The sequence below is a fragment of the Lonchura striata genome, chromosome 17 (genome assembly GCF_046129695.1).
Source record: "Lonchura striata isolate bLonStr1 chromosome 17, bLonStr1.mat, whole genome shotgun sequence".
NCBI lineage: Eukaryota > Metazoa > Chordata > Aves > Passeriformes > Estrildidae > Lonchura > Lonchura striata.
The window spans coordinates 5,089,988-5,105,194 of NC_134619.1; the positions used below are offsets into that span (position 1 = coordinate 5,089,988).

Genomic DNA, 15,207 nt, shown 5'->3' on the forward strand with positions numbered 1-15,207 from the left:
AGTAATTACCAAATAGTTCCTCCTCAGCAGTAAGAAAAGTTAAGAAAAGTAAAAACCACGTACAAAAAAAAAAATCTTAAATCCTCCCGCATTCTTGCAATGCTCCATGAAAAACACCAGGCAGGTAAGGCAGCCTGTGGCCCCAAGAGAAATGGACAGTGTGCATTTTTCAGGGAGGAGTGCTGGGGAAAATGCTGCAGGAGACATGCCCAGCGAGGGGAAGGAAAAAAAGAGACTTCAACTTTCCCCCTGTGTACAGCAAGAATGAACAAGAGTGCCCTCGAGGGAAATGTAAGCAGCAATTTCATCACCCAGAGGCTCCCAAGCTACAGAAATGAAGGTGAAAAAAGGGAGACATTTAAACAGTTTTCAGCAGAAAATGCTTGGATGACCATCACCCCTATCCCACATCGAGCCTAGGAAAAGCAGCCTCTAGGGCATCATCTTTATTCATGAAGAACCCTGAGTGCTCTCTTGGGATTTCCTGAGTTAACTCCCTCAAGAGGGATTTTTTCAATTCATTAAGCCAGAGAATAAACATCGGATTCGTCTTCAGGTTGAAAGCTTTTGCTGAGAACAGGGAGGTGAGCCTCAAGCCCATCAGTTTGCAGGGATTTCCTTCCTTTCACAGAGGGCTCCTGAAGACCTCCACCAGCAGCTCTCACTACTATTTCAATTAAATGAAAATAAATGGGAGGTGATAAACTGAAGTGGAAGAAAATGTCAGTGATTTTACACACAAGGTACCATCCCCTGGATCAGTGCTTTAGCATTACACCAGATCTACCAAAGATGAGTAAGAATTTAATGCTCATTAACATAATACAGTTCACACCACAAGGATTGACTGTTCATGCAAGTCAGGCATTTGGCTACACCTGCACATCAAACCATTGTGCAAAGCTGGTCCTGAGGGGCCACGTTTGCAGTGCAAAAGGGAAAAGAAGCAGATTTATGTCCTGAAAATCCACCACAGGAAAAACACCCAGCTCCTTTAGAGCCAAGTTTCACACTGAAAGACCAGCAGCCTACTGCCAAGGGCTGAAGCACCTGGTGTGTTTTGTATACCAACACCTTTACCCTGGAGCTGGGAGAGCCTGGCAAGCACAGGTTAATTAGCTCAGAGGCCAGAAAATGCAACAGCTTTGGCAGATCCCACTGCAATTACTAGAAAACTCAAGAGGTGCTTCTCAAAGCACCTCAAAAGTTATCAATCCACTCCCTTGCTGAGACACATCCCAATGACTACAAAATCCACCTTGGCACTGGCCCCAGAGCATGGCTCAATTCCTCTCATTTCATTTCCATCTCTGTGAACTACCAATGGATGCAGCTTCTTCTTTTCCTCCTTCTAAGCCCAAAGGGAGCTGCATTTCAAGCAGTTCTGGAGGTCTCCAAAGGAGGAGACTTCCCTTCTCTCCCCAGCAGAAGTGAATGGATGTCAGTGATGCTCTCAGGCGCTGCCCAACTAAATAAATACCTTTGGGGTATCAACCAAAACTCTCTGCAAAGCTTCAATCTGAGGTCCTGCTGCTCTCTGGTGTCACCAGAGCCAACAGACGAGGCAGGAGGAGATGGGGGCTGCTACCCAGCCACCCTCTCACTGCAGTAATTAACCTCGAGCAAGCACTGGCACGAAGCTCCTGCTCTCGCATGACTGCAAGCATTCCTCCCCCAGAGTTTACCATAAAGCACCAGGGATCCATAAACATCTCAAGGAAGGGCTGGCCTGGGTTCACCTTCATGCAAGGAAGATGTCAGGCTCTGGCAGGGAGCCAGCCATTCATGTTTCCTTAGACCTTGTCAGCTCTGACTCAAGCGACATTTTTGGGGGGAAAAAATAAAAAGAATGTTCCATCACACCCCTTCCTCCCCCTCCACCCACTGTGGCACTTAATCACAGCAGGATCACAGGGGACAATTCCCATGGTGGCTGTGAGTCATGGTGTCCTGTCCCTCTGCAGCAGAGGCACGTTCCCATTTCCAGCTGGCCTGGAGGCTCCAGGCAGGACAGCAGAGAGCCTGGAGCTGAGCAGCAGCACAGCAGGTTTAGGGAGCCTCCACCACAACATGGACCTTTGCCCTCCCAGCCAGGTAGGACAGCCACTTTTTGGGATTTTGACAAATCCAGATAGTCCAGTGACAGCTGTATCCTCTCAGTACCCTCAGTTCTACTCTCCAAAACCTGACCTGTGCTTCATATGTTGCCATGATGTATTTTACACCAAATTCATGCAGTGGCACAGCCACTTATCCTAAATATAATAAGCACAAGGTCATGATTAAAAGCAAGGAAAAAAAAATTCCCTCTCCATATGCCTCAGCATCTCCTAAAATCCATTTATCTTTCCTCTTTGCAGCTGTTTGCCATATTTCTGGTGCTCAGGTCTGGGTCTGACATGGAAACCTTCAAGTGACTTTTCCTCCTCTTGCACACAATTTTCGTCCTTTCTCCCACAACAATTCTGAAAAGAAAAATCACTCCTCCCCAAGGAGGCAGGAACAGACAAGGTACCAGCAGGAGCAATTCCCATCCAGCCCCCAGCATCAGTGGACACAGCCCCTTCCCAAGCCATGGTGGGAGCCCTGGTGCACCTTGCTGATGAAGCCATTGAGATGAGGCTGCTGCTGGCACTATGGGGTGAGGAGAGTGTTTAGTATCCTCACACCAGCTGGGGGGCCAGCCCAAGCCATTCTGCAACTTATTTGCTGGCTGTGAATATTCCTCCTTCTCTCCTTCCCACAGGATTTTAACACCCCTGTGAGGAGAGCAAGCTCCCAGCCAGCAAAAAGCAAAGAGTAAGAGACTGCTTAATTAACTGCCCCTCTCCCAATTGCCACAGCCTCGCCAAATGCTGGAGAAACCTGATTCCAGCTGGTAATTAAGCTGAAGAGGGATGGAGCCAGCAGGGAAGCACAGCAGCAAAGGAAGGGGCTGACACCACAACCCCCTGTGCCAGCCCTGTGTGCCCCCAGTGCCATCAGCACTCGTGAGCCCCCACAGGGACAAAAGCTTTTAGTGGCTGTGAGTCCCTTAAATTAAACCTTAATTGGTCCAAGAGCTCTCTAGATTGATACACAGAGCAAGGAGAGGCCTTGTTTGCCAGCCAAAAAAAAAAGCCCTGCTGTCAGACATGCCTAGGAGGGTGTTGCTACCTGTGCAGTTTTCACTGGTATCTAAGGAATTTGGGAAGCCTGGATGCCAGGTACACTGGCCTGATCCTGCACCAGCCCTGCTGACCACACTTGGTCCCAAGAATTTCTCTCTCTTCTATCCTTTCAACCAGAGTCAATTCCAAAAGGATAAAATTGGCGATTCTTTAACATTTGATCTGTTTCTATTGCCCGACCTACCAAAACAAAGGAGTTAAAGCAAAGAACTGACTCTGAGCAGGAGCACAAACAGGCGATTATGGCAATTGCATGCAATAAAGCCATGCATGAAGGGGAAGCCACTAAAACCAGCTGAAGCTTTATTTGGGCTTGTGCTGCTCTTGGGACCAGCTGGGTTTATCATGTATTGCAAAGGTGACAGGGAAGCAGAAGGGCTGTGAGCCCAGAGAAAATCCACACCAGGTGAAGCACCCACCACCAGCACCACACATGCAAATTCTGATTGCAATCCTGCAGGAATGATGGTGCAATCCCACCTCCCCTGGTGTTGAGGGCAAACAGGCTCAGGAGAGAGAAGGTCAGTGTAGACCAGCTCTGTTTTAACAGTATAGAAATCCTCCCAAATTACTCCAGGCTCTGCAGGCTGCAAACCCCCAGGTGAGCCAAGCTCAGCAGCTTGCAGGCACACAGTGCAGCTGGGTTAGCTCTGGCCAAAAGCCAGAAAGGTGCCAGGGAGAATGACAGAGAGGAGGAGAAGCTCTGGAGGAAAGCTGCCCTTTGAAAAATCTCCTCTGCAGAGGAGCAGTGACAGAAAAGCCACATTGCAGGCTGGCCCTTGGTCACAGGGGGAGTGAGTGCAAAGCCATCCAACAGCAGCACATCCCTGCCAGCTGGGATGTTTCTAGGAGACACAGCAGATGCCACCTATGCTGGGGAGGGCTCAGCTCCCGGGAGGCTTTGCCCACTCAGATCTTGTGCCCTGGGCAGTAGCAGATATTTCACTGCTGCTGGTGCAGCACAGCTTGAGACAGCTGGCACTCATGGAGAGAATAAATTTATGAAGGGTGTTTGGCAGACTCCAGCTGACTGCTACAGCAGAGCCAGTCCTGGGGACTAAAGTATGTGGTTGAGGCATGTAACTGAAGGGGATCATCATCAATACAGACTGGCCATCTATGGATGCAAATTTGGAGTCAGGCACCTTGCAGATGAGCCTTTACTCTAGTAGAGAGAGTTAAAGATCTACCTGTGAAATCACTGCAAAGTTTTGGTATCCAAAAAATCTCAAAATCCCTACAAAACAAAGCAAACTCCCAAAGGAGCTGTGACTCAGGCCCCAGGAGGCTGCTGAGCAATCACAACAATCACAAGGTTTCCTAGGGGAGAGGTGAGCTGTCCACAGCTCCAAAACTGCCCCATCCCACAGACTTCCCAGCCATGGGGGTCCCAAACTTGGCCTTTGGGGCTGCAGGACTCAGCAGAGCTCGGGGAAGCATCCCCTGGGAGGTGAGAGCCCATCCCTGCCTGTTCATGGGGACACTTCAGTAGATGCCTGCTCAAATGCTGAAGCCTAACAAAGCAAATGTCCCAAACCCTGAATGACAAGGGCTCAGGCTGCCAGGGAGCAGAGGCCTCACACATCCCCTGTCCCAAAGATTGAGGAGCTCCCCAGTCCAGCAGCTGGAGCAGCAGTTCCACACCACAGAGCAGGCACACATCCCACTGCTCTCCAAGCTCACAACCCCCTCCTGCCCCCACAGCTCCAGCCAGGACGTCTCTGCTGCTGGGGGAACTCAGAGAGAACACTCCATTTCTGCATTCTGCACATGAACAGGAGCAGCAGAGGAAGCAGCAGAAAGGGGGATGGCAGCTCTGCTATTAAAAATGGCAATTCCCTCTGATTTGCCACCATTAGAGACCAAACATCCATTGCCATCCTTTGTCTTTTATAGGAAGATCTTCAGCAGGGACTTGCTGTTTTTTAAAGAGCTGTAAACACACCAATTAAAAGCTTTAGAGCCTTGAATTTCTCAGGGCTGTATTTTCCCATTTTGGGGTGAGGCCCTGCTAAGTGTCTCCCTTTGGGAGGCAGGTACCCTCTAAGGAGAATGGCACCTACATAACCTGATGAGTTTCCACTAATGACTCAACTTTTAGGCAAGGTCTAAATAGTAACAACAAAGGGCACAATGTAGTTAATATTACGAACAGGCAAGAGGTTTTCCCTTCCCTATTTTAACCAAAGCCTCCTGCTCTGCCATTAAATGAGTGGATTTTGTTCCACACTTCCAGTGAGCTCCAGTAAAGGATTTCAGAAGCAGAAAAGCAGTTCCTCAGCAGCACAGCCTACAATAATGAACAAAGGATTTGTGTTACCTGTCCAAGGTCCAGGGTGACGTTGACCTGGTTGAACTCCAGCCCCCGGGAAAGAGGGGGGCTCTGCCACCAGCGCTCTGTCCCATCGATGGCATTTGTGATGGGGTGGGCTTTGTTGCTGTTTGCAGAGGAGCAGATGTCGCAGTACTGGCCCTGGCAGAAAGTACAAAAACAACATTTAACTCTGGCCAGAAAAATGTGGTACAGAGCAGTCAGGTATCGCAGCGATTCAGAAAATACAGAGTTTCATTAAATTCAGAAAATACAGCCTGCTAGTGCAAATCAAGATACAGAAAGTTTTGTTTGCACCATTTTAAAGTGTGGGTGCAAAAAGGGACATGAAAAGGCTCAAAACCCCCACAAGCACCCAGTGCAGAATCTGGGCTGCTCGGAGCAGCATCCTTTCTGAATTTCAGATATGCAGTGAACATGGAGAAAGGATCCCAGACCCAAAGGACTAGTCACCAGGAGCATCTGAGGGAGAAGCTGCACAGCAAGGGAGAGCAGCAGCTCCAAGTCCATGGTCAGCAGCTCCTGTGCTGAGGCTGCCACTCACACCCACCCCTGCCCTGAATCATTCAGTCATTTCTATGGACTCAAACTGGCAGCTCCTCTGCCCAGCTCCCTGCAATCTGTTTCTTGCCCACCTATTCATTCCACAATATAGCTCTTTCAGCTGCATTTTCAAGCTTAGTCTCGCAGCCAAGTTGCTTTTGCTGATGATGCTGCAATGCAAAGCCAGAAAGGGACAGCCCCAGCTGTCAGCTGGCCAGGGACTGCCACCACTTCTCTGCCTGCTTTTGTGGCCCGGGTGGCTTTGTCAACTCCATGGACACGCTGCCAGAGAAAACAACCCCACAACTTTAACAGCACCTCCTGAGCAGGATCAGACAAAGACCTGAGCTGTTAGGGGCAATTCTTTCTCTCTCATTAATGGACAAATGAATGCGACCCATGCTCAAAGAAACCTGCAAAGCACCCTGAAAACTGGCAAATTGTTCTGTGGAGCCACTGTTGTGTCACTTGAATTGCTGCTAGAACAGCCTGGAAGGGAGCTGTGTTACAGGCAGCTTTCCTTTTAAAGGCACAGCTATCCCCAGGCAGGAATGCTGCCCTTGCCTGTCCCAGCTGCAGCCAGCGTTAATATTACACCAGCTACAAGATCTCAGGACAGGCAATCCCCTCCTGCCCCTACCAGGGCTGAGGCAAGACAAGGCCACTGAGAGCATGTGATTTTCTAGATGCTCCAAATTCTGGAGAAGCAGATTTCACAGCATTATTCTCCTCTACCACACACTTTGTTAGTTGCAGCCAATTATGCAATACAAGTTATCCCGGACAAGAACACTTTAAAATTAACTCCTCTAGAGATGTGAAAATAAAAATGGGCAAGCCCAAGGCCAAAGAAAAGGGGAGCTGAACCTTCCAGGTAACCCTGGCATAGATGCAGGGAGCACTCGGTGTACAGAGAGGTCACAAGGCTGGTTTGGACACGCTTTGAGCCAGCAGGGAGAGCAGACCAGATAAAACTGACCCAACTCTTCAAGCTCAAACCTTTAATGGGAACCGGTGCAACAGGTTGTGTGGAAATTTCTGCTGCACAACACTGAGGTGTGGGGGGAAGTCAGGCAAGGTTACAAAACAGGGATAAATAACAAAAAAAAAAAAAAAAAAAAAAAAAAAAAAAAAAAAAAAGTACTTTCATAGTTTAAATTCTTGCAACAGATGTAAAAACCATTCTGAACCCAGACTTCACATTGGTGGGAGACAGTCAACTCAAGCTGAGTAAGTAAGAGGGGAGTAAAAATTCGGATCAGCTGCTCCAGATTTATACCATTGCTGTTGTCCCTCCCTGGGCAGCCTGCTGGGCTGGGAACACATCAACAGCTGAGCCAGGTTTGCTGTTCAAAGTGTGATTAGCCTCTCTGATGTACCAGCTGCTCATTAGTTGTTTCATTAGAGCCAAACATAAACCCGACCAGAATCATTTCCAGCTATTTGTGTTTTAGAGCAACTCAGGCTCCTGCACATTGTGTCAGGTTCTCTACAGGGAAGTTCTGACATCGCCAAGAGGATTTTAATTAAAGAGCAATTGTGAGCTGCAGGCTTAGCAGGCACTGCAGGTTGCCAGAGCAGCAGAGGTGTGGACACTACAAAGGTATGGTCAAAGCAAGATCTTCAGCAGTGCAAGGAGTTGCAGGGCAGCTCGGAGAACATAAAACTGCCACTATCAGAGCAAACTGCAAAGAGGGAGAGATAAGGAGGAGGTTTGAACCAGGGGCAGCTCCCAAAGACCTGCAAGGCCTGATCCTGCCCAGGGCAGTGGGAACTTTGAAGTTTCCCCTGAGCATAAAGACCAACTGGGCACCCTGCTGGCACCTCTCTCAGGGGACACAGGTGGCTTTGTCCCAGTTTATCCGGCCCTGCCATGAGCCAACACCAGCTCCCCTCACCTGATTTATCAGAAAGCCACAGGGAGCATGAGGCTGCTGGGGATGAGGTAAAAAGGACAAAAATGTGGTGTAAAGAGTAATAATTGAGACAAAGTGCCTGCCTGCAAGCTGCTCCCAGGGCTGTCCCTGCAGATCAGCTGCTCACAGAGTTGAGCAGGTGCTGTCTCACCGTGTGTCTTTTCTGTGGGCAACAACAACTTGTTCCAAACACAGTTAAACCACTGAAATCCAACACTATCGTGGATGCAAACACGAGAGACACATACTGAGAGGTTCAGCACCAATGGCACCTGCAGCACTGAGAGCCTGGTGACAGATTTCTTCTGCCACCCACCAGAGACAGGACACGGGATAAAGAGGCACCAGCACAAATGGTCACTGACACCACAGTTTATGAAAGAGAATGCCACTTAATTCTGAGACATTCAGGGATGAAACAGCTTCAGATTTCATCTGTTATCAACACTTGGAAGAGTGAGAGGGCCAGAGCTCTGATAGTGCCCACACTGCTCGGGCAAGGACAGCTCAGGGCTGGGGTGAGAACAGGGGCTTCTGAGGGAGGCACAAGCAGCACTGCCTTGAAATCAGTCAAATTTGTTGTAGGTTCTTAATTTCTGAGGTCTATAATTGCTTTAATTAATGGCAGTAACGTGCCTCATGGCTACAATCCTGATCTGAAGTGATAACCTACAGCCTTGCCCCACCCTGAGGAGCAGTGCACCTTCCCTGCAGGCACACGGGTGGGATGGGGAAGATGAGCTCACAGCTGTGCCTTTGTGGGCTTGTCTTGGAAGACAGCACCTCCAGTAAGGATAAAACAAAATAAAGAAACCTATGATCTCGCTTCTGCCTTATCCTCAAGACATTATCATTAAGGCACTCCACACTGAGGAGTGAATGTGACAAGGGAAACAAACCTCCAAGGCAAGTCCCTTTCAGCACACCTCAGCGCTGCTGTGCCTCACATCCCTCCAGACTGAAAAGCCCCCCACAGTTGGAAATGCAGTCTTCTGCCAAAAAGCCCTGAATAAAGCAGAGGAAACTCCTTGAAAAGGTTTACAGCCTTCCCACAAGCTGTGCCAAAACCACTGCAAGTGTCTTAAAGGCAGTTTACTTCAGAAAACTTAATGATTATTGACATTTTAAGACCATCATGTTTAAAAGTCGCTGAACTCCCTTTTCTGAAGCCGTCTATAATGTCAAATTAAATCAGCAGAAAATAGAGAATTGACTCAACAAATTTATTAGACGGCTGTATTAATGTTTATTCCGGGTCTTTAACCAAACAAGTGTCCCTTCACCAGCACAGCATGTGGATGTCTCTTGCAGGATCCCAAGTGGCATTTTTCCAGTATTCCTGGATGACAACTCCTTATGCCACAGCACATCACACACGAGCAGGGATGAGCAGGTGAATGAAGGAGGGAAGGGGCTCCGGGCTGGTGGGACACGCAGGCAGTGAGGACATGCATGTGGAGTTCATTATTGTTGTTTCAGTCTGCTCAAATTGAACACTTCCCTCCCACCTCCCTCCTCGCTTTAGTCACCGGGTGGTGCCGAGACCCCTAAAGGGGATGAATTGGGAACTCTGACCTCTGCTCTGATGCCTCCTGTTTCCTCCCCTCCCTTTTAGGTGCTGCCTGTGGTCATGGAAAGGAGCCACTACAAAAGGAATTTTCTAAAGCTTTCAGACCGAGTGAAGCCCGCTGGCCTGGGAAGCGGTGCTCAGATCAAAGCCCCCCCTGTGCCAGAGCTGCACGGGGGACAGGAGGGGGTTGCTGCAGAATTCCACAGCTCAGGAGCTGTCTTTGGCAGTGGGGGGACGCTGGGGCTGCCCCCAGAGCTGGTACAGCCTGAAGGGTTTATTTCAGTCAGCAGCATCCTTAGTGCTGCGTGTCATGCTGGGCTAGCAGGGTGGCCAGAGAACAGATGGACACACGTGGAGTGATAAATGCACACCCACATTTGGCAGCTTTTCCAAGCAGCCTTATCCTCCCAGTTTTCCTTGGGACACCATTCACATATCTGTTTGCAAGTGCACAGAGCAGCAGTTACTTCTTCACCCTTCCTTACTCCTTTGCCTCACTGGAGGCACAATTAACTGCATCGAGGTCCCTGTAAGCCTCCTGCTACTGGGACTTCAGGCAAAGCTTCTCCGAGCTACACTATTGTCCGGAGAAGTGAAACAAGGCTTTAAAAGGTGGCAAAGCTCCTAGGAGAATACATCAGGTTTTTGCCATCCAGTGACATCTTCAACCATTTCTACCACACGGCAAAATTCCGTGTCACAACCACACAACAGCTGGAAAACTCCTAATGCAGCACTAATTCAGGAGAATGTGGCCAGAATGAGAAAAATGCTTCAGAGATGATCTTGTAACAAAGCCACCCCCACTAAAAGGCCGAGAAAGGCTCGGTCCGAGAAAATGACAGATTTCTTTTACTCGTCCTTGTCCCGTACAACGGGGACAACGCCACCGCTCCTCTGCAACAGGTGAGCGGCAGAGACCTGCACAAAACAAGCACCAAGCACAGAACCCCGAGCAGCAGCTGGTGGCTCCACGGCTGGCTGCAGGAGCATTGCAAATCAGAGCTGCTCTTCCCCGCCTGGGCTGCCCTCAGGGGGGACACTGGCTCTGGCGTTCCTGCGACTAAACCTGGTGTTTTACAAGCCCGTTTACAGCTGTTCTTTCCTCCCTTCAAGGGAGCCATAGCTGTTACACTGCACCGCAGCTTTTACCGGCCACATTCCTGGCTGCAAGCTCCCCCTGGGCAGCTTAAAACGGGACCCCCGAGATAAATCACCTTGTAAAATCCACTCTTGTAACTCTCCCCTCTGCTCATCCCGATGCCCCACCGAACACACGGGGAAACGGCGGAGTTAAAACACATCGAGGTGAATATTATCAGATCAAGAGGCATCAAAGTGACCACTGTCACATTTACCATAACGACTACCAAAGGGAATTCGGGTGCTGGTTTGCCCGGGGTTTTATAAACACAAAGAACCCGCAACTTTAAAAAGAAAGCCCCGAGAGCCCAGCGAGCCGCGCTCCACGCGAGCGGCTCCCGGCAAGGCTGGGCGAGACTCCGAGCACGTGTGTGCCCCATCCCGGGGGATCCCCGGGCCGAGCCTCCCCCGAGCCCCGGCACTGACCCACCCGCGGCTGCCGGACCAGCCCCGCCGGGGGAACGGCCGCGGGGAGCGGGCCCTGCCCGCCCGGCCGCGCACCGAGATGGGCGCACACACAGCGGGCTCGGAGCCCGGTGGCCGCGCTGCCCCGCCCGTACCTGGATGGTCTGGTTGGGGTCCCCCCCGGCCACCGGGCCCCCCACCAGCTTGCAGTACAGATCCTCCACGGCGCGCCGGCTGCCCGCGCCCGCCGCCTCCTCGCCGCAGGTGGCGGTGGCGGAGATGCGGGTGCCCTCGGCCAGGTTGAAGTAGGGCGGGTGGAGGCTGTGCCCGTTCACGTCGCTGGGGAAGGAGGCGGGCGGCCGGGCGGCGGCGGGCAGCGGCAGCAGGGCCAGCAGGAGCAGGGAGCGCGGCAGCCACACGCCGCCCCGCTCCGCCGCCTTCGCCATCTTCGCGCGGCGGGGCCGGGCAGCGCTGCCGCTCCGCTCCGCTCTGCCCCTCTCCGCCGCCGCCGCGCTACTTCAGCCCCGGCGGCGGGGAGGGGCCGCGGCAGCCCCGCCGCCCCGGTTAACCCCTTGGTGCCCCGGGAGCCCCCCAGCCCCGGTTAACCCCTTGGTGCCCCGGGAACCCCCGGCCCCGGTTAACCCCTTGGTGCCCCGGGAACCCCCGGCCCCGCCGCCCCGGTGCCCCGGTTAACCCCTTGGTGCCCCGGGAACCCCCCAGCCCCGGTTAACCCCTTGCTGCCCCGGGAACCCCCCAGCCCCCCAGCCCCGGTTAACCCCTTGGTGCCCCGGGAACCCCCCAGCCCCGGTTAACCCCTTGGTGCCCCGGGAACCCCCCAGCCCCCCAGCCCCGGTTAACCCCTTGGTGCCCCGGGAGCCCCCCAGCCCCGGTTAACCCTTTGCCGCCCGGGAGCCGCCGGCCCCGCCGCAGTGGCTGAAGCGCTGCCGCTCCGTCCCAAGGACGCGGACGGGATCCCCCGGGAACAATGTGCCCATTGTGTCTGCGGGGCTGCGCTGCCCGCGGCGGCTCGCTGGTGTTTCGGTACGTTCAACTCCATTATAATTCGGGTTATCGACAGGAAAAACTCTATTACTAATTAACAAAACCGGGGAAGGCTTGAGCAAACCCAGCTCGCGCTCCTCGAGGTACGCTGTGGGTTCTCGTTTAATTTGGGCAGTGAAAATTTTAATTTCACTTTCCCCGGAAAGGTTGGCTTTGGGGAAATTACTTTACCTTCTCACCTAAAGGGGAAGGAAGCAGCTCAGCGATAACCCAACTTTCTCCCATCCCCTGGCTGCCCGTGGACAATCCCTCCGTGGTATGATTTGCAAGGACACATGCACTGTCAGCTCTTTGTATGCTGCTGTGGGGAAGACATTTTAGAGATAAAAACCTGAACATAAATACAGAGCAACACATAAATTAACTCATCAAACCACTGCTTTGATTTTCTGTCAATCACAGACTCTTTTAAAATCCAAGAATTTAATAATACACACGAAATGTTGTGCCTGAACTGGACAAGGCTGCATCTTTAAACTAGGACATAGCCAGAGACCGGGTCTGGACTCCAAACAGTTGCATTGCTGCGGTATTTGAACCCCGCAGGAAGCAAAACAAGCTCTTAAGCATGTCCAGGTCTTCACCGGCTGCTGCTGGGCATTTGCTCTTTGCATCACATCATCCTCTTTGTTTCTATTTTCTGTGGACAGCCTAGGAGGTACCAGTCCTCTTGAAAAGGCTACTGTCTTAAGTATGAAAAGCTTTAAAAAGAAAAAAAGAAGAAAAAAAAAAAATAAAACCAAACCCCAAAAACATTGTGATGCATGTGGCTCAAATATACAGCTCCACAAACTGAATTTCCACATGGCGTGCACCAGCCAGGCTCTGCAATTACACTGATTTCAGCACTTTTGGGGGCTTTTGAAAGATCCCTCTTGCTGTATCCGGAGCAGTGTAAATGTATGTAAGTGTACATATGGATTTATTGCCAGGTTTCCGCAGGGCTCTGCGGGCAGTGGGACACTCCAGCCCAGGTGCTGCTGGGGAATTCGGGTGGCTCCCAGCACGGGGAGGACATCGGAGCATCCAGTGCCAGCTGCTCTATCGTGACATCAGGATTTGTGAGCGCAGGGCGGTGAGAGGTGCCCGGTTCCACATGGCGAGGAAGCACTGAAGCACGACCGCCAAAACCATTCAGTTAGAAAGATTTCCTAAAGCGCTTTAGACATCTTTTAACCCCTTCCTGCTCGCCCGTCTCTTTGGAGACCTTTCCTCTGGTTCCCCCACTTAATGCAAGATCTTATCTCTAAGCGGATGAATGTATTCTTTAAAAGCTAAATAGAACCTCTAAAAACAAATCCTTATCAAGGGAACAGACGGTCTTTGCCCTTTAAACCGTGCTTGAAAATTGGTAGGTTCCGCTGGGAACAGCCACCTTTGAAAATACTTGTGCTCTGATGTGTTCATATGGGGGAGACCAATACTCCACGGGACAGGAATTAAAACTTCCTCCAACTTTATCAAATACCATATTTAATTAGCTACTTACACCCCATGGCACCTGTAAATACATAAAAAAGAGTTAACAAGGAAAGCAGGGCACAGATTAGGAAAATAACTTTGTCCCACCCCCACAAGAGTTTCAGGGCAAAACACTTGGGCCAGTCTAATATCTGTAATCCCTCTAGTGGTAATATAATTAATCTCCCTTCCAAAATGCAATTAAGGAAAGTGAAATCACAGTTAGCACGTGGGTTTGGTGGCACAGACTCAGGAGCACCATGCAGAAAAAATGACCCTTCTGCAGTCTGAACTGGCCTCCAGTTGACTGCAGAGTGTCTTTCAAAGACAGTTTGAAGATTGAAATCTTACTTAGGCTACCTGTAACTGAGGGGATCTGAAGTTTTCCAAGAAGAAATAAAATTGTTTAAAGACAGGGCATTTTGAGGGTCTTTTTCCAGCACAGGAAGAAAAAGAGGGTTTCTAACATGGCCAAACATTCAATTTAGAGGTTAACCAAAAAGTTGAGGTTAGCGACTTAAGCTCATTCCCTGATGCCATCTCTTGTCAGCCACACTCAGGAAAAAAAGTCATATTTACTAATCTGAACTGGACACGAGTCCCATCTGGTCTAACACCTCACCTGAGAGTCACCAGCAGCAAACATCTCCAGTGAAAACTCCCGTGGATGGGTGAGGAATACTCTGCTCCCAGAAGAGATGATGCCTGATTTTATAACAGCTAGAACTTAGCTTGAGCAGTGAAGCCTTTCTTCCATTTAAGAGGTTTTTCTAAGCACAAATGTCAGCATCCCTGGACATTTGCCATTCCTTTACTGCTCTGATCCCTCTTTGAATTTTACTGGTTTCTGGAGCCTCGCAGTGGTGCTCCTTGGCTCGGCTTCACAAAGCTGGTCACAGTGACATGCTCTCAAATAAGAGGTGTTGAAGCAGAAGAGACTTTTCATTTTAAAGCCAATCCACAACCAGTGAATGCAGAAAGAACTGGAAAAAAGAATCCAGCCTGTAGCATTCCTGCTCCAATCTTCTCTGAGCCTACATGTAGTAACACGACCTCAGCCATGCTGTTATCCATCTGCACCCACTGAAGGCATCCAAGTTCCACTGCAGGTTTTACTTTTGCCTTCATAAAAACTGCAGGACCATGAGGAGCTTGCCCAAAGCTGCCACCAGAAACCACAAGTTCCTTCTTCAAGCAAGCTGTAGAGTGGCAGAGGGCATTTGGGGCGTGGAGGGACAGGTAGAGCTTAAAAGAAATCTTAGAACAAATTCAGTGTATGGGCTCCAAACAACTTATTTTGATGAGTTCCTAAATCTGAACAAAGAATCTGCAAGTTACAAGTGAAAGTTTTCCTGTCTGTACAGACCCTTTTAACCTACAGCAAGAGAAAAGGGAAGCATCCCACAGCCAGAAGTGAGAAATTCAGCTGTCATACAGACACATTCTGCTTCCTGCGAATAAATTCTTTTATTCACAGGATTTGAATTAAAATTCTTCCACTCACAGGTTTTATCTTGTCTATTACACAGAGAAATGTAAGGAGTTCTCCTCACTCCAGGAAAAGCAACATATGGCCAATGAAGAAAGACCCACTTCCTTCACTTG

At 50.3% G+C, this 15,207-nt stretch overlaps 1 protein-coding gene across 1 annotated transcript in view; it reads right to left on the reverse strand.

Annotated features, from left to right (window-relative positions):
* The window catches only part of LAMA5 (laminin subunit alpha 5), an 85,615-nt gene extending 74,090 nt beyond the window's left edge, over positions 1–11,525 (reverse strand). The window contains exons 1-2 of the mRNA XM_031506565.2: positions 11,235–11,525; positions 5,491–5,643 (exon numbers count right to left, since the gene is read on the reverse strand). Coding sequence (XP_031362425.2) covers positions 5,491–5,643; positions 11,235–11,525 — 444 coding nt within the window. The remainder of the gene's footprint in view (positions 1–5,490; positions 5,644–11,234) is intronic.
* Between the last annotated feature and the right edge of the window lie 3,682 nt (positions 11,526–15,207).